Source organism: Ursus americanus, chromosome 2 (genome assembly GCF_024610735.1).
Source record: "Ursus americanus isolate L20-20 chromosome 2, mUrsAme1.1.p, whole genome shotgun sequence".
NCBI classification, from domain to species: Eukaryota; Metazoa; Chordata; class Mammalia; order Carnivora; family Ursidae; genus Ursus; species Ursus americanus.
Genome location: NC_142128.1, coordinates 38,186,283 through 38,204,313, shown reverse-complemented (window position 1 = coordinate 38,204,313; position 18,031 = coordinate 38,186,283). Strand labels below are relative to the sequence as shown.

The 18,031-nt window shown below is 55.5% G+C and overlaps 2 protein-coding genes across 2 annotated transcripts; both read left to right on the top strand.

The window, feature by feature from the left end:
- Nucleotides 1–567: 567 nt before the first annotated feature.
- LOC123783624 (testisin-like) lies at nucleotides 568–10,120 on the top strand (the record flags this gene model as incomplete). The annotated part of the gene is made up of 4 exons (XM_045784477.2): nucleotides 568–734; nucleotides 1,391–1,674; nucleotides 9,249–9,403; nucleotides 9,808–10,120. Coding segments are annotated over 4 exons (855 nt in total), but the record flags the coding sequence as incomplete, so codon positions are not given.
- A 2,223-nt stretch (nucleotides 10,121–12,343) lies between these two features.
- Nucleotides 12,344–14,751, top strand: LOC123783688 (serine protease 33-like). Its single transcript, XM_045784603.2, has 6 exons — nucleotides 12,344–12,410; nucleotides 12,780–12,812; nucleotides 12,911–13,073; nucleotides 13,164–13,435; nucleotides 13,643–13,812; nucleotides 13,972–14,751. The coding sequence occupies exons 1-6, from the start codon at nucleotides 12,365–12,367 to the stop codon at nucleotides 14,128–14,130; spliced, it is 843 nt and encodes a 280-aa protein (XP_045640559.2). The 5' UTR covers nucleotides 12,344–12,364; the 3' UTR covers nucleotides 14,131–14,751.
- Nucleotides 14,752–18,031: the final 3,280 nt, after the last annotated feature.

Genomic DNA, 18,031 nt, shown 5'->3' with positions numbered 1-18,031 from the left:
GGAAGGTGCGGGCCCGCGTAGCGGGCGCTCCTTCTCCCCCGGAAGCGGAGGGGGCGCCACGCGGCGGGAGAGGAGGCCATGGGTGCGCGCGTCGGGGCGCTGCTGCTGGCGCAGCTGCTGGTGTTTGGGAGGCAGGGTGAGCTCAGGCGGGGGCTGCCGCCGCCCTCGGGCTGGTAGGGGGTGGCTGGGGCGCGTGCAGAGCGGGCGGAGCTCACCCGGTCGCCCGCCCGCCCCGCAGAGTTTCAGGATGGGGACCAGCTGTTTGCAGGTAAGGCGTCCAGGACGCGTGATGGCCCGCGCGGGGCCCCTTAGCCGGAGCGCAGAGGGCGCCTCATCTTCTCCTCTCCTCCGCCCAGGTTTCGAGAACTCGTCGTTGCTCACGTGTAACTGCCGGGCCCCTGGGGGGGAAGGGCGGACGCGGACCACGTGGGGAGGGTCCCCCTGCGACGCGACCCCCGACCCCCGACGCGCGCCGTTCCATGTTCCCCGGGGCGCCCCTTCCCTTCACGCAGAGGGCCGAGCGGGCGGGGTCCTGCAGCTCAGCCGCGTGTCCGTCTGTCCGTCCCAGGGCCCTGTGGCCGCCGCAAAATCGAGCCGCGCGTGGTGGGCGGAAAGGACTCGGAGCTGGGCCGCTGGCCGTGGCAGGTCAGCCTGCGCAGGGGTAAATACCACCGCTGCGGAGCGAGCCTGCTCAACCGTCGCTGGGCACTCACGGCCGCGCACTGCTTCCTACAGTGAGTCCGGGGGTGAGCGGCCCCCAGACCAGGGGACAGGGCGGGGGTGGGGGGCGTCCGGGTCCTGCGCGCCCTTCCGGTGCGGATACGGCCCTCGTGTTCTCCTGAGCCCCAGGCCCGACTGCAGCCACGTGAAGAAAACCCTGTTTCCCTTCTAGAACGTTCTTCAGAACATTCACAGGCACTTTTGTGTCTTTTTCTTTTCTGTCTTCTTTTCTCCCCAAATGGCAGCACCAGGTGTCCCCTTCCTCATCCCACCTCCGGGTGGTGGTAGGCGCTGGGCACAGAGCCTGGCCGGTGGCGACGGTGGTGGTGGAGTTTTCCAGCTGCTCTGGCCCTGTGCAGCTGTTCATTCTTTTTAAGGACGGCTGTGGGAGGTGACAGGCTGGTTGAGTGACTGGCCAGATCAGGCCCCAGGGGGAGGCACCCTGCTGCCCCAGCCCCAAGTCCCCAGAGTCTAGGACTTTGGTCCATCTTCTCTGGGCAGTTATCATTTCTACACTGGCCGCTTTGGCCGGTGAGGGGAACCCTAATAGTGTGCGGGATGAGCCCTAGTAGCCCCTGCAGCAGTGTCACCTCAGGGAGTGGGCCCCCGATGTGCTCAGGGGGGCCTCCCTTCTCTAAGGATCCCTGACTGCTCTCTCCTCCCTGGCCAGGCACAGTGATCCCTCGAAATGGACGGCTCAGATTGGTGAGCTGTCTTCTAGGCCAAGTTCCTGGAAAGTGTGGAACTTCTATCATCGTTATAGGGTGAAAGATATTATTATATATCCCCAATTCGGTGGGACTTCACTCAAGGACATCGCCCTGCTGAAGCTGTCCTCTTCTGTCACCTATAATAAGTACATCCAGCCCATCTGCGTTCTGACCTCCTCCTCTGAGTTCCAGAACCGGACCGACTGCTGGGTGACTGGCTGGGGGGACATCCAAGAAGATCAGGGTGAGGCTGGGGGCAGGGAACGGGGCAGGGGGGCCCCACGCTCCACCATCTGTTCCGTGTACCCCTGGGTCTGTGTGCAGCTAGGTCCCTCCTGGGGGCCGCTCAGCACTATCTCTTCACCTGCTGTCCCCTCCTGCTCCCCCTGAAGGGACAGACTTCCTGTCCTCACACCTGCTTGCCTCTCCCTGCCAGACACTGTGAGCCAGAAGCCACGTGAGAGGGAGGCCAGCTGGGCCCTGGCCTGCACCCCCCAGACTGCAGGGGTGTGGAAGTTTTGAGGGTGGACTTGTCAGAAAGACCTCAGGTGTTTAGGGGTTTTTTAATTCAGATTTAACTCACAAAACATAAAATTCACCATTTTATTTATTTTTATTTTTTTTTTAAGATTTTATTTTATTTATTTGACAGAAACAGCCAGTGAGAGAGGGAACACAAGCAGGGGGAGTGGGAGAGGAAGAAGCAGGCTTCCAGCGGAGGAGCCCGATGTGGGGCTCGATCCCAGAACACCGGCATCACGCCCTGAGCCGAAGGCAGATGCCCAATGACTGCGCCACCCAGGCGCCCCAAAATTCACCATTTTAAAGTGTAGAATTCTGTGGCATTTAATTCAGCACCTTCAGAGCGTAGAACCATCACGTCTATCAAGTTCCAAAACATTTTCATCACTTCCCAAGGAAATCCGACAGTCGCTAAGCGGTCCCTCCTTACCTTCCCTTTCCAGCCTTTGGTAACCACTAACAAGCTTTCGTCTTTATGGATTTACATACTCTGGGTATTTCATGTAAACACATTCATACACTATGTGACCTTTTGTCTTCGGCTTCGCTCAGCAGAATGTTTTCAGGATTCGTACGTGTGATCCTATGTGTCAGAATCTCATCCCTTTTTTGGCTGAGTAATACCCCGCGGTACCGGCGGGCACACCGTCTGTTAGCCGGTCTTCCACGGGTGGACATTTGCATTGTTTCTGCCTTTGGGGACTTGTGAATAGAGCTGCTATAAACATTAACATAAAATTTTTGTTTGAACACCACTTTTCAGTTCTTTTGTGTATATATTTAGGAGTGTAATTGCTGAATCATGGGGTAATTCTGTGTTTAACTTTTTGAGGAACCAAGAAACGGTGTTCGACAACAGCTGCACCATTTTACGTTCCCATCGACAATGAGTGAGGGTTATAATTTCTCCCCATTCTCCTCAACACTTGTTTGAACTTTTTCCTCCATCCTAGCGGATGTGAAGTGGCATCCCATTGGGGTTTTGATTTGCATTTCCCTAATATGACCAGTGATACTGAGATCTTTTCATGTGCTTGTTGGCTGTTTGGAGAAATGCCTATTCAAGGCCTTTACCCATTTCTTTTTTGAAAGATTTTATTTATTTATTTATTTGACAGAGAGAGAGGCAGCAAGAGAGGGAACACAAGCAGGGGGAGTGGGAGAGGGAGAAGCAGGCTTCCTGCTGAGCAGGGACCCTGATGTGGGGCTCGATCCCAGGACCCTGTGATCAGGCCCTGAGCCGAAGGCAGACGCTTGACGACTGAGCCACCCAGGCTCCCCCTTTACCCATTTTTAAATTGAGTTGTCTTTGTTGTTGAGTTGTCCACTTTTTTTTTAATTTTTAAAGATTTTATTTATTTAATAGAGAACACAAGCAAGGAGAGCAGCAGAGGGAGGTCGAGAAGCAGGCTCCTCGTTGAGCAGGGAACCGGACATGGGGCTCAATCCCAGGACCTTGGGATCATGACCTGAGTAGAAGGCAGACGCTCAACTGACTGGGCCACCCAGGCACCCCTGTTGTTGAGTTGTAATAGTTCTTCATATATTCTGGATACTAAACCGTTATCAGGCATATGATTTGCAAATATTTTCTCCCATTCTGCAGATTTCTTTGCACTTTTTTTTTTAAAGATTTTATTTATTTGACACAGAGAGAGAGCAAGTGCACAAGCAGGGGGAGCAGCAGACAGAGGGAGAAGCAGGCTCCCTGCTCAAGAGAGCCCCATGTGGGGCTCGATCCCAGAACCCTGGGATCATGACCTGAGCTGAAGGCAGACACTTAACTGACTGAGCCACCCAGGCGTCCCTTCTTTGCACTTTCTTGATAGTGTCTTTTGATGCATAACATTTTTAAAATTTTGATGAAGTTTAAATCATTTTTTTTCTTTTGTTGCTTGTGCTTTTGATGTGGTATCTAAGAAACCATCGCCAAATTCAAGGTCATGAAGATTTACCTCCATGTTTTCTTGAAGAGTTTTATAGTTTAAGCTCTTACATTTATGTCTCTGATCCATTTTGAGTTGATTTTTATATATAGTGTGAGGTAGGGGTCCAGGTTCATTCTTTTGCATTTAGATATCCAGTTGTCCCAGCACCATTTGTTAAAGAGATTCCTCTCGCCCTTTGAATTGTCTTGGCACCCTTATTGATTGACCATAGATGTGTGGGTTTTATTTCTAGACTCTCAGTTGTACTCCTTTGGTCTGTATCCTTATGCCAGGACCTCATTGTTTGATTCTTATAGCTTTATAATATGTTTTGAAATCAGGAAGTGTAAATCTTCTAACTTTGTTCTACTTGTTCAATATTGTTTTGGTTATTTGGGGTCTCTTAGTATTCCGTATGAATTTTAGGGTCAACTTGTCAATTTCTTTTAAAAAGAACGTGGCAGGGGGCGCCTGGGTGGCTCAGTCATTAAGCATCTGCCTTCGGCTCAGGGCTTGATCCCGGCGTTCTGGGATCGGGCCCTGCATCGGGCTCCTCCGCTGGGAGCCTGCTTCTTCCTCTCCCACTCCCCCTGCTTGTGTTCCCTCTCTCACTGGCTGTCTCTCTGTCACATAAATATAAAATCTTTTAAAAAATAAAAAATAAATAAAAAATAAAAAGAACGTTGGGATTTGGCGAGGAATTGCATTGAATTTGTAGATTCCTTTGGGGAGTATTGCCATCTTCATTATGTCTCCAGTCCGTGAACGTGGGATGTATTTCCATTTGTTTACGTCTTTACTTTCTTTTCCTGGGGCTCCTGGGTGGCTCGGTCAGTTAAGCACCTGCCTTCAGCTCAGGTCATGATCCCAGGGTTCTGGGATGGAGCCCCATGTGGGGGTCCCTGCTCATCTGGGAACCTGCTTCTCCCTCTTCCCCTCCCCCTGCTTGTGTTCCCTCTCACTGTCTCTCTCTCTCTCAAATAAATAAACAAGATCTTTTTTTTTAATTTATTCTTTTCTTTTCTTCCCTCCCTCCTTCCTTCCCTCCTTCCTTCCTTCCTTCCCCTTTCCTTCTCTCTTTCTTTCTTTCTTTCTTTCTTTCTTTCTTTCTTTCTTTCTTTCTTTCTCTCTCTCTCTCTCTTTCTTTCTTTCTTTCTTTCTTTTCTTCTTTAAGAGAGCATGCAAACTAGGGAAGGAGCAGAGGGAGAAAGAGAGAAAGAATCCCAGGCAGACTCCACATTGAGCGCAGGCCTGATGTGAGGCTAAGTCTCACCACCCTGAGATCGTGACCCGAGCTGTAATCAAGAGTCAGACGCTCAGCCAGCTGAGCAGCCCCTAGGTCTTCAATTTCTTTCAGCAATGTTTTATAGTTTTTTTACGCTCAAGTCTTTCATTTCCTCAATTAAATCTATTCCTATTTTATTTTCGATGCTGTGTAAATGAAATTTCTTATTAAATTTCCTTTTAGAGTTGTTCATCGGTGGTATAGCAGCCTTTTGTGTTTTGACCTTGGACACTCCAATTCTGCTGACTTCACTCCCTAACTGCAGTCCTCTTTTGTGTATTCTTTGTGATTTTCTCTATATAAGATCATATCATCTGTGAATAGAGATAGTTTTACCTCTTCCTTTCCAATTTTTTTTTTAAAGATTTTATTTATTTATTTAACAGAGATAGCCAGCGAGAGAGGGAACACAAGCAGGGGGAGTGGGAGAGGAAGAAGCAGGCTCATAGTGGAGGAGCCTGATGTGGGGCTCGATCCCATAACGCCGGGATCACGCCCTGAGCCGAAGGCAGACGCTTAACCGCTGTGCCACCCAGGCGCCCCTCTTCCTTTCCAATTTTGATGTGTTTTATTTCTTTTTTCTTGGCTAATTGCCCTGACTAGAACTTCCAGTAAAATGTTAAATAGAAATGGCAAAAACCAGCATCGTTGTCTTGTTCCTGATCTTAGGGGGAAAGCTTTCAGTCTTTCACCATTCAGTATGATGTTAGCTGTGGGTTTTTTACATATATTCTTTATCATGTTGAGGAAGTTCCTTCTGTTCCTAGTTTATAGAGTGTTCCTATAATGAAGGAATTTTTGGATTTTGCAAACTGCTTTGCCTGCATCAACTAAGTTGACCATGTGGTTTTTTCCCTTCACCTTATTAATGTATACAGTGCATTATACTGATTGATTTTCTTATGTGGAACCACCCTTACATTCACGGGATAAATCTCACTTGGTCACGATGTCCTGTTGTTTTAAGATGCTGCTGGATTCAGTTTGCTAGCATTTTGTTGAGGATTTTTGCATATAGATTCATAAAGGATATTGATCCATTGTTTCTTTTTTGTGTGATGTCCTTGTCTGGGATTTGGTGTCACCATAATGCTAGTCCCATAGAATAAGTTAGGAAGTGTTCTTTCTTCTTCTGTTCCTTGGAAGAGCTCAGGAAGGATTGGTGTTAATTTCTTCAAATGTTTGGTAGAATTCATCATTGAAGGCCTCTGGTCCAACGCCTGTCCTTGTTGGGAGGTTCCTATTACAGATTCAATCTCTTACTGCTCTGTTCAGATGTTCTGTTTCTTCCGGATTCAGTTTTGGTAGTTTATGCGTGTCTAGGATTCTGTCCATCTCATCGCTGCGATCTAATTTGTTGGGGTACAACTGTTCACATGGCCTTATAGTCATCATTATTTCTGTAGGGTCAGTAGTAATGTCCTCCCTTCCGTCGTCAATTATGTTGATCTTTCAAAGGACCAGATTCTGGTTTTGTTGATTTTCTGTTCTTCTATCCCCAAGCTTGATTTTTGTCTGTTCCCCTCTTTATTATTCCCTTCCTTCTTCTACCATTCAGTTCGGTCTACTCTTCTTTTTCTAGTTCCTTAAGCTGTGAATGAGAGTATTGGTTTGAGATTTTTCTCCTGTATTAATGTCGGCATTTCCAGCTGTAAGTTTCCTTCTGAGAGCTGCCCGTTCTGCATCCTATTAGTTTTGGTGTGTCTTATTTTCACTTGCATTCATTTCAAAGTGTTTTCTCATTTCCCTTGTGATTTTTTTTTCTTTGATCCATTGGTAAAGAATATGTGGTTTTGTTTCCACACACCCACGAATTTTTCAGTTTGTCTTTTCTTACCGGCTTCTAGCCTCAGTCCCCTGTGGTTGGAGAAACGTTTTGTATGATTTCAGTCTTCTAATTTATTACAGCTTATTTTGTGTCCTGACCTACCATCTGTCCTGAAGAGTGTTCCACGTGGGCCTGAGAGGGATGTGTGTTCTGCCATTGTCTGGGCAGGTCGTTCTGTGTGTGTCTGTTAGTTCTAATTAGTTTATAGTTACTCAGGTCCTCTGTTTTCTTTCTGATCTCCTCTCTGGTTGTTCTACTCATTATTAAAAGTGGGGTACGGAGCCTCCAACTGTGGTTAGAACTGTTTCTCCCACCAGTTCTGTCAATTTTGTTTCATATATTTTGGGACTTGGTAGGTGTGTAGATGTTTGTAATTATTTTACCTTCTTAATGATTTTGACATTGTTATCAATATAGAATGTCCTTCTTTGATTCTCATAACAAGTTTTAACTGAAAGTCTGTTTTGTTTGACATTAAAATAGCAACCTCTGCACTTTTCTGGTTGTTATTTGCATGGAATCTCTTTCTTTAGCCTTTCACTTTCAAGTCTATGTGCCTTTGGATCTAAAATTATTGTCTTGCACACAGCATGTAGTTCGATCCTATGTTTGTGGTCCATTCTGCCCATCTCCACTTGTTTGCGGTGTTTAATCCACTTACGTTAAAATTAACGACTGATAAGTAAGGACTTCTGCTATTCTATTTGTTTTCTGTATCTTGTCGTATCTATTAATATGCACATCTGTATAGGGTTTTTTATTTCTTCCTTTTGTGTTTCATTGATCTTTATTAGTGTACTGTGTTGATTCCCTTCCCATTTCCTGTTCTGTATATTTTCTTAGTGGTTGTCCTGGGGATTACAGTTGACAATGTAAATTTATTTTGTTTTATGTTATTCAAGATTTTTTTTTCTAATTTTTTTAAAGATTTTATTTATTTATTCGACAGAGATAGAGACAGCCAGCGAGAGAGGGAGAACAAGCAGGGGGAGTGGGAGAGGAAGAAGCAGGCTGCCAGCAGAGGAGCCTGATGTGGGGCTTGATCCCAGGACCCTGGGATCACGCCCTGAGCCTAAGGCAGACGCTTAACAACTGCGCCACCCAGGCGCCCCTTTTTCTAATTTTTAAGCAATCTCTACATCCAACGTGGGGCTCGAACTCATAACCCTGAGATCAAGAGTCACAAGCTCCACCCATGAGCCAGCTGGGGGCCCCCATAGCAATTTATTTTGAATTAATTCTGACTTAGCTTCAATAGTATACAGAAATTCTGTTCCTGCACGGCTCTGTTCCTCCCTTTTAAGCTGTTATTGTCAAGTTTACATATCATGCAACCATGAAGAGAGATTTATAATTGTTGTTTTATGCATGTGTCTTTAATTATAAATGGGAAAAAAAGAAATGACAAACCCAAACTCTAAGAACACTTCGCTCTCGTGTTTACCCTTGCGATCTCCTTTACCAGTGCTGTCTCTCTCTTCCTATGAAGGGACAGTGTCCTTTGATTGCAGCCCGAAGAGCTCCCTTTTGCCTTTCTTGTCAGGTGGGTCTACTTGTGATGCACCCTCTGGGCTTCTGTTTATCTGAGAATCTCTTAAACTCTCCCTCACTTTCCAAAGGGCAGTTCTGCCCGGTACAGAATTGTGGGTTGACTGTTCTGTTCTTTCGGCCCTGGGCTGGGCCATCCCTTTGCCTCCTGGCCTCCCTGGTATCTGAAAAGCGTTTGGCTGTTAAATCTTGTTGAAGGTCTGTCACTTGATGGGCAGCTTCTCTCTTGCTGTTTACAAAATTCTCCCTTTGTCTTTTGAGAGTTTGATGAAAATGTATCTCAGTGTGGATCTCCTTGTGTTTATCCTATTTGGGGTCTAGGTTCACATCTTTTAACAAATCCGGGGCATTTTCAGCCTGGATCCTGCAGATGCAGTGTGTTAATCGCTAATCCTAAACCATCTCAGCGTGTCAGCCCCCCGCCCCTCCCCCGGGCGCGCTGTGGGCAAGGGGCCTCCCCACTGGCTCAGGCAGCGGCTGTCATCTCCGCTCTACAGAGAGGGAAGCCAAGTCCCAGCTGTCCATCTGTTGGGTCCTTTGGTGACGTTCTACATCACCCATAACGTGCGGGGTGCTGGGCTGGCGCAGAGGAGTCATCGAGAGCCATGTCCCAGGCACCTTGGGTGTCCCAGGGACCCCACCCCGTGTCCCAGATGGCAGAGGAGGGGCTAAAGTCGTTGTCTCTCTGTCACCCCCACCCCTGGCAGCTCTGCGGTCTCCTTATGTTCTCCAGGAAGTGCCGGTCTCCATCGTTGACAGCTCCAGGTGTGACTACGCGTTACAGCAGCCCAGCTTCCTCAGTAATGACCTGAACGACATGATTTGTGCTGGTTCCGAGGATGGCAGCCGCGACGCCTGCAAGGTGAGTGCCCCTGCCCCAAGAAGGGCCTTGCTGGGACCAGGCCCCACCCCTCCCAACCTTGGACCTGGGAGCAACCCCCAGGATGCCCACCAACCCACCCTCAGCATTTATTCCTGAGAAAACAACAGGAACCCTTAGCCATCCAGCCTGAGACGAGCGTTGTTTTGCATTAATCGTACCTCCTTTGAGCCTCACCTGGAAATTGGGGGGGGGAGGGGGCGGGTGCGCAGTTAAAGACCATTGCCCCACTTTGCAGACGCAGAAACGGAGGCTTGCTCCTTTCCGGGGTGGGGGTAGGATTGACACCCAGTCTGCCCAGCTCCACAGCCCCTCCTGCTCTCCCCGCCTCTCCACTGGCCCCTCGGGCCCCGCCTCAGGCCTGGCTCACCCACGCTGCTCCCCAGGGCGACTCAGGCGGGCCCTTGGCCTGTGAAAAGAAAGGGCTGTGGATTCAGGTTGGAATCGTGAGCTGGGGATCAGGCTGTGGGAGGCCCAACCGGCCCGGTGTCTACACCAACGTCAGTAGGCACTTCAACTGGATCCGGACGCTGCTGGCTCGCAGCGGTGTTCACAGGCCAGCCCCCTGCCTGCCGCTGGTCCTCCTCCCTCTGCTCTCGCCTGCCTTCCTCCTGCGGCTGCCCGATTGCACCTGAGCCTGAGAGCTGGGGCCATCTGCTGAGCCAGGCCCCGTCCCACTCTGTCCCTTTTTTAATAAACACGTTTGCATGTTGAAGTCTGTGCCTTGCAGAGCCTTCTGTGGCCCCGGGTGGCTCCCTGGACGCTCTCCCAGTCACCCCAGCAGCACCCCCGAAGTCCTAAACTTGCTCCAGCTGTCTGCACTGTTCGGGTTTGGGGGGCAAACCACAGAACCCCTGCGGTTAGTTCAGTTACATAATTTGTGGGAGACATCAGAGCCGGCCAGCTGCCCCCTCAAGTTTGCCCCACACCCCAGGGTCCCTTATCACTCTCCCACCAGGCTCTCCAGCTGCCCCAAGGGGAACACGTCCAGACCCACTGCTGCCAAGCCCTCCGGGGGCAGCTGAACCCCAGGTCATAAAAGGTCAGGAGCCTTGGGAGAACAGGAGGAAGCTTCTTTTCTTCTCGCGCAGGCCTGGGCTGAGCCAGCTCTTCCTCACAAGAGCCTTTTACAGAAGAGACTGCCCGCAAGGCCTCGGTCCCACAGGGAGCGGGCGTCACAGCCCGATGCCAGACCCCACGGACTTGAGCATGGGCCACGGGGTCAGGCCCACAGCTGCCCTCGCTCCATCCACATCAGAGGCGGGTACCAGGTTCCCTCTCCCGTAGCCCCTGCCCTCGGCCCTAGCCCACTGCCCTGTGCACCCCGTTCGCTTGTCCCCAGTGCGTGCTCTACGCTGGGTGCTGCTCTGGCCCTCGAGGACCGTTATGGACTGAAGGTCTGTGTCCCCTCCAAAATCCATGTTTTGAAGCCCCCCCTCCAGCGTGACTGTATTTAGAGATGGGTCCTTTATGGAAGTAGCCAGGGTTAAGATGGGTCCTAAGAGTGGGGCCTTGATCCCCTAGACCCCCTTCTTATAAGAAGAGACGTCAGAGAGCTGTCTGTGTCCCAGCACCGCCCCTCCCGGAGGCAGAGAAGAGGCCGCATGGGCGCCCTGAGAGACCACAGCAGCCTAGGTGCCGGGAACGGAGGTCTCAGAGTGGGACCCACCTTGCCAGCACCTTCTTCTTGGACTTGACAGCCTCCTGAGCTGTGAGAAATGTTTGTTCCCGTGCCTCAGTCCAGCAGTCTGTTCCGGCAGCCGGAGCTGAGACGGACACCCAGACCCCACCTCACAGAGAGGAGACCAACAGCCGTGAATCAGGCCTCCTCTACCACGTGTCAGCACGCACGGGACATGACCGGGACGGAGTTACCGCCGGGCAGGAGGCTGGGACAGAGCAGACAGCTGCGGGAGGAGGAGCTGACCAGGCAGAGAGGAGCTCCAGAGCCTTCTGGGTGGTGGTCACGGCCCAGGCCCAACCCTCCACCGACCCCTGTTCCCAGCATGCACCAGTTTCACCGAGGCCAGCAGCCTCGCTGTCCTGGCCGCACCAAACTCAAGAGTGGACCATTCCCCAAGGTCAAGTCTGCTGCTGCTTCTGGCCAAGCAAGGAGGGCTGGCGGCGTTGAACCAGCCACCCCCACTTCGAAATAGTGCAAAGCGGGATCCGAGTGGGGCTCCTTGTGGGCGGCCGCGCTGGGGTTTCTAGACAGAACTGCAGTGTTCGTGAGCTCCACGAGCAGCTCTAGCGGGAGCCAGCAGCTAGGATTAGCCTCGGGGATGAGCTGCCACGGATTCTCCAGAGCTTCCTGGCCTGACCGCAGCCCTCCGCCCCTGCCCTTGCCTGCACGAGCCCAGGCTCCCACCCCCAGCTCTCAGCACCGTGGCCCAAGCCAGGTGTCCTTTGACAAACCCAGGTGTCCCTTTCCTGCCACCTCGAAAGTGCTGCTCAAAGCATCTTTGTTTGAGGCCACACTGGTGAAGCCACAGCCCCGCCCTGGCTCCTTAATCACCCCCTGGCCAGGCCCCAGCCGCTCTGGGCCTTTAAGCCCCCAGGTCCTCCCCTGCCCAGTCAGCAGGGAGGGCTCCAGCCGCGGAGGTGAGAGCAGCGTGCAGGGGCTGCCAGGGCAGGTGGAGGCGGCCGGCAGGCAACGGAAGTAGGTGGTGGGGCAGGGTCCAGGCTCCGGGGCTCCCGGGGAGGCCCAGGGTGCTCAAATCTTGCAGGGGGTGGAGGGACAGGCATAGTCCCTGGGGTGTGGGCAGAGGGACGTGCATAGACCCTGGACCCCTGGGGATAGGTCCACGACCAACCAGGGGCTGAGGGAAGACAGAGGGTCTCTGGGGCCTGGGCTAGGACCCTCCTGTCGTCTCCTTGCAGGCTCTGACCAGAGGCCCCACCCTGAGCCGTGCAGCCCTTACCAGGCCCAGCGCTGAAAACACAATGAGGGGGGCTTCCTGCCTTCGGGTCTTGCTCCTCCTGCTGCTGGGTGAGTGGGGGGCATGGGCTGGGGGGTTCCCAGATGTCCATCACACCTCTCTCTGGCCTGGTTCCCCTAGAGCACCCCGGGGCACCCTAATCTTGGCTTCACTGGTTCACCTTCCCCCCATCACTGCCGTGGGCTCTCCAAGCTCTGATGTGCCTGCATGTGTTGGGAGTGTGAGTCCCCACCTCACGCTGCCCTGGGGAGGGTTAAATCAGGTAGCCAGGCCCAGGTGTTGATTGCACAAAAGCCTGGCACCAGGTCCGTGTGACAAGTATGTTCCACCCCCATCCTGATCTCTGACATCCCTCCCCCTCACCCCCGTTATCTGACACCAAATTCATAATCCAGCCCCTTGGCTGCTTCCTCCTCCAGGAGCTGCTGGGACAGGGACGCTGGAGTCTGCAGGTAAGGAAGCCTCAGAGTCCGCGCTGTCTCCCTGACCCCACCCACCTCCCAGGCCCCCAGTCTATCGCCCTCCCTCGCGTCCGCGTTATCCCCTGCAGCCTGCGGGCAGCCCCAGGTGTCGAGTCGGATCGTGGGGGGCCGGGACGCCCGGGACGGACAGTGGCCGTGGCAGGCGAGCATCCAGCACCGCGGGGCGCACGTGTGCGGGGGCTCGCTCATCGCCCCCCAGTGGGTGCTGACCGCGGCGCACTGCTTCCCCAGGTCAGCGGGCTGCGGGGGCGCGCGGCGCGGGGCCAGGGCGAGGGGAGGCGGGCCCGGGGCGCGGTCAGCAGCACCGCCCCCGTCGCGCAGGCCGACGCTGCCGTCCGAGTACCGCGTGCGCCTCGGCGCGCTGCACCTGCGCCCCGCCTCGGCCCGCGCGCTCTCGGAGCCCGTGCGCAGGGTGCTGCTGCCTCCCGACCACTCCGAGGACTGCGCCCGCGGCGACCTGGCGCTGCTGCAGCTGCGCCGGCCGGTGCCCCTGAGCGCCCGCATTCGGCCCGTCTGCCTGCCCGAGCCCGGGGCCCGCCCGCCCCCCGGCACCCCGTGCTGGGTCACCGGCTGGGGCAGCCTGCGCCCCGGAGGTGAGGCAGGGGGCGGGGCGCGGGGGCCTGGCGGGGAGGGACCGGGAAGCCCAGCCCCGCTCCGTCCCAGTCCGGGACGCAGCGCGACCTCCAGGGACCCAAACCTCCTCCTCCCGGTCAGAGCAGCGAGTCCTGCCTGGCCTGGCGGGTCACACTTGTCAGCCCCGGCCTCTCCCAGCTCTCAGAAGGCCCCCTTCCTCCCCCCAGTGCCGCTTCCAGACTGGCGACCTCTGCAGGGTGTAAGGGTGCCGCTGCTGGACGCACGCACCTGTGACCGTCTCTACCACGTGGGCACCGACGTGCCCCGCACGGAGCCCATCGTGCTGCCCGGGAGCCTGTGTGCCGGCTATGTGCAGGGCCGCAAAGACGCCTGTCAGGTGCGGGAGGCTGCCCGGAACCCCTGGCGTCTAGGTCTTGTGCCCAGACCCTCCCTCCCTGGCCCCTAACCCAGAGGCACCACGTTGGGGACTGGAGTCTTGGGGCTGCCATCCCAAATCTTCAAAGGGCTGAGACCTAAGCTTGCCTTTCTCCTGCAGGGTGACTCTGGGGGACCCCTGACCTGCGTGAGATCTGGGCGCTGGGTCCTGGTGGGCGTGGTGAGCTGGGGCAAGGGCTGTGCCCTGCCCAACCGTCCAGGGGTCTATACCAATGTGGCCACTTACAGCCCCTGGATTCAGGCCAGCCTTAGCCTCTAACGCAGTAGCACTGACCTGGAGCCAGAGCCTGGGGTCCCTTTGAGGACCTGCCCGTTCCCCGCACCTTGCCCCTTCCGGCTTGAGGCTCACAGGCCTTACAAAGCTAAGGTGTCATCCATCTGTCCATCCCTGCCTCCTCAGTAGGGCTCACCAGGCCCTAGCTGCGGACCCTCTTCCAGGAGCCTCCCCTGGGGTGGGGGTGGGGCTGTCTCACCATCCCTCCCTCCCCCTTCCCCTTCCTGCTCATATTTACCCTTCTCAGCTCCAGCCAGGGTCTGGGCCTGGGTCCCTAGAGACAGGCAAGCCAGCATGTGCCCAGTGTGGCCTCTGGGCCCCCTCTATCCGGAGGAAGTCAGGGAGATTCACAGTGTGAGAGGGATTCAGCACCAGGGAGACTCTCCATTGCTGGCTTTGAAGGTGGAGCAGCCTCCAGGAACAGAGGGGAGCCCCCAGCTGATGGGCAGCGGGGAACCCCTCAGTCCTACAGCTGCAAGGAACTGAGTGAGCCTGGGACCCAGTTCCCCCCCCGCCCTGGCCTCCAGATGAGAGCCCTGCCAGGCCAAGCCCTTGAACGCGACGGAGCCCACCCAGACCGCTGGCCCCCAGAGTTGTGATTTAATAAATTGGGTGTCGTAGGCTGCTTTGTTGGTAGTGTTTACTACAGGGCAATGGACGTGCCCCTGGGGTCTAGGCGGGCGAGCCCTTGGCTCAAAAAGGCTCAGGAGCCTGGGGCACCTTGCATCATGCCGTCCACCCAGGAGGGGCTGGGAGCCCCCAGACCGGCCGGGCCTTAACTTCTGCTCTGCTTGGTTCTGTGGTGATGGCCACCGTCGCCGGGGCGCGTCAGGCCGTGTCCTAGCTCTGGCAAGGGCCCACGGACCCAGGACCACCCCCGCTGCACCTGGAAACCAGCTGAGGCCCCTTGCAGCTCCCTGCCCAACCCCTGTGTGCCTGGCACCTGGCTCCTGTCCCCTCCCTGCCATCTGCTCATCCCCAGGCCGAAGACCATCCATCCATCCATCCATCCATCCATCCATCCATCCATCCATCCCAAGAGAGACAGCTCGGTGTCTAGAACCGCAGAAGGAACCAAACCTGGAAACCCCAAAGCCTGATCTTTGGGGCTCATGGACAGTGGGGCAGGGGGCATGGGGGAGGTCATCACCAAAGGTGCAGTGAGGGGGGGCAGGCCTGAGGCTCACCTCCTCCCTTCCCTCCCAGGAGGAAGGCAGCCACACCCGGCAGTCGCTGCCAGGAGGGGCCAGGCGGGCAGGGGGCCCACAGACTTGGGCCACAGGAGAGCTCCCGACTGCTTTCTCCCCCGGCCGAGGGCCATCCATCCGGGGAAGTGCTTATCTGTCCTTGGAGGATGGTTATTGGGGAGCAGGTGTCCAGAACGGGGTGTAGCTATGGGAACGTCAGCAAGGGGACCCCGTTGGCTCCTGCTGGGTGACGCTGGCCATCCTCACTCCCTCCCTCGGCCTGGGGCCAACTAAGGGACCTTCCTGAGGACGCCTCCCGAGGCTCTGAGATGGGCACAAGCCAGGGGCAGGGGGGCCAGTCTGCCTCAGCCGTGGGCCGGCTGTGATTTGAGTGTTGGGTCCCCACTCAGAGAGCCCGTGTTTCTGAAGCATAACCTGGGAGATAAACTGGGGAGTCCGGAGCTGGAAGGACAGGACATGGGCCTGGAAGGGAAGGGTCAGCAAATGAGAAGAAATCAGCGGCTCCTTATCAAGCCCTTACCAGATGCCACGAGGAAGGCTGCGCAGCCCCGCCTCAGGGGACCCTCACCTGACACCCATCGTCAGGCAGGAAAGCTAAGGCGCAGGGTCGCGCGGCTGGGATTCCCGCCCAGGTGGTCTGAGTCCAGAGGCTGCTGGCAATGGCGGAGGGGAGTCACAACCCCCTTTACTCTCACCCCTTGCTTCCCCCTCAGCGCCTTCCTGGTGGCCATTCTCATGAGACGGCGACGTTCACCTCCCCGCCCGCGGCTGCAGCGGCAGCCACCCTGTGCTGCTGCATCCCGTCCGTTGGCAAGGTCAGTGGGGGCCCTGCGTCAGCCACAGCTACCTGACCTGCCAGGTGACAGGCCAGGACACTGTGCCACCGGGAGGGGAGCACCAGGGTGGCAGGGGAGGTCCTGGGAAATCCCAGGCATGGGGGCCACTGGGCTCCTCTCCAAGGCCGGCGTTTCCCGGCTGCCCACCCGCTCCAGCTGGGGATGCTGCAACCAGATGGCCTAGCCTCTCCCGAGAGCACTGACTTGACCTCGGTTTCCCCTTCTGTCCTCCAAATGGATGCCACGCACCCTGTCGTGGCTGCTGGGAGGGCTCAGAAGGTGGCCAAAGCCCTCAGCCTTCTGCCCGCCAAGCATGGATGCTGTGCCCAGCACGAGCACGCTCTCGGCCACTCTGAGAACACCCATGAGCTGTTCTCATTTTCACTTTCACCGATGGGGAGACAGGCGCAGAGAGGTTAAGTGGCATGCCCTAAGGCCCACAGCAGGCAAGAGGTGGAATGAGATCAGAGCTGGGCCTCAGACTCCAACTCCCCACTGAGTTGTGAACCTTCCCTTGTGGAGATGCAAGTCGTTGTAAAACTCTACAAATGAGCACCACCCCAGCAGCTACCAGTCATGATAATGACTATCTAGTCATCAGTGCTGGGGGGAGAAAAGGAGGAGAAGGCCCACTAGGTCGAGACCCTGCAGGCTTAATTTGGAGGCCAGGGAGGGGTCCCCGTCACGAGGGTTGGGTGGTTGAGGCGCAGGGGCAGAAAGGGCCCAGCCAGCCTTCCCGTGCAGAGAACCGAGAGCAGCCGGCCGCCCAGTTTACCCACCGTGTTGGGACTCCCATTCTGTCATGGCTCGCAGGAGGGCAGACCTGCATCCAGCGAGACCACAGAGCCGGGGGCTGGGGGGCCAGCCCCTTCTCCCCCTCAAGTATCCCATTCCCACTGCACTCACAATGACATCAAGGCCTGCAGTCATCTCCTACAACCAACCCACCAAGTGGATGGCCCCGGGGGGCTCACAGAGACACCCCGAGGGGAAGGACTCCTGTTGGGCAGGCCCCCCACCCTACTCGCCACCTCCCGTAGGCTGGGTGACCTCTAACTGCAGAGACCACTGTAATCAGACCCCAGTCATTACCCAAATCCCAGCCCTGTGCTGTGTGCATTCGCTCATTAATGCCCCCAAATGCCATACGGAGTCCAGTTGTGTATCCCCTTCGTGGATGGGCAAGCAGGTGGAGGCTCAGTACCTCGCCTAAGATCACAGGTAATGAGCTGGTGCTGGAACCCGGAGGGTCTGCTGGAGCGTGGGTGGAGAGGGGCACAATCCTCAGAGGGATGGAGTGTGGGCCCACCCAGGATGACTCCCGGTAGGCGTCCCAAGCTGTGACACTGGCCGGGACAAACCTAACAAGGCCGGTGTCTACGTGGCGACAGTGCGCTCACTCAGGATACTGTGCTAGGGTGCAGCTGGGCCAGAACATCGTGGGCGGAGAGGAGACCCCCGTCTCCCCACACCCCTGGACTCCATCTTTACCTGCCTCATTCTGGCAGGTCAGCTGGATGCCTCTGAGAACCTCCTTGGCCCCCATGGTCCACACGCCTCCCCTGCCACACACTCTCCTTCCTCAGCAGTACAGGATCTAAAACCTCCAAATCTCTGTACCCAAAGATGCTGAGATCGAGATGGAAATCTTCAGCCTGAGCTAAGGACTGGCCACACCAGTGACTCATCCACCGCCTCCCACCCAGGGGATGAAGCAGCGGTGAAGGTCAGCCAGGGGCGGGTGAGTTAGCGGGGAGCCAGGGCTGCCTAGGCTCGGGGAGGGAAGAGTCACAGGAGGGGAGAGGACTTCAGGGGGCCCCGGGGGAGGCACAGGCTAGAAGT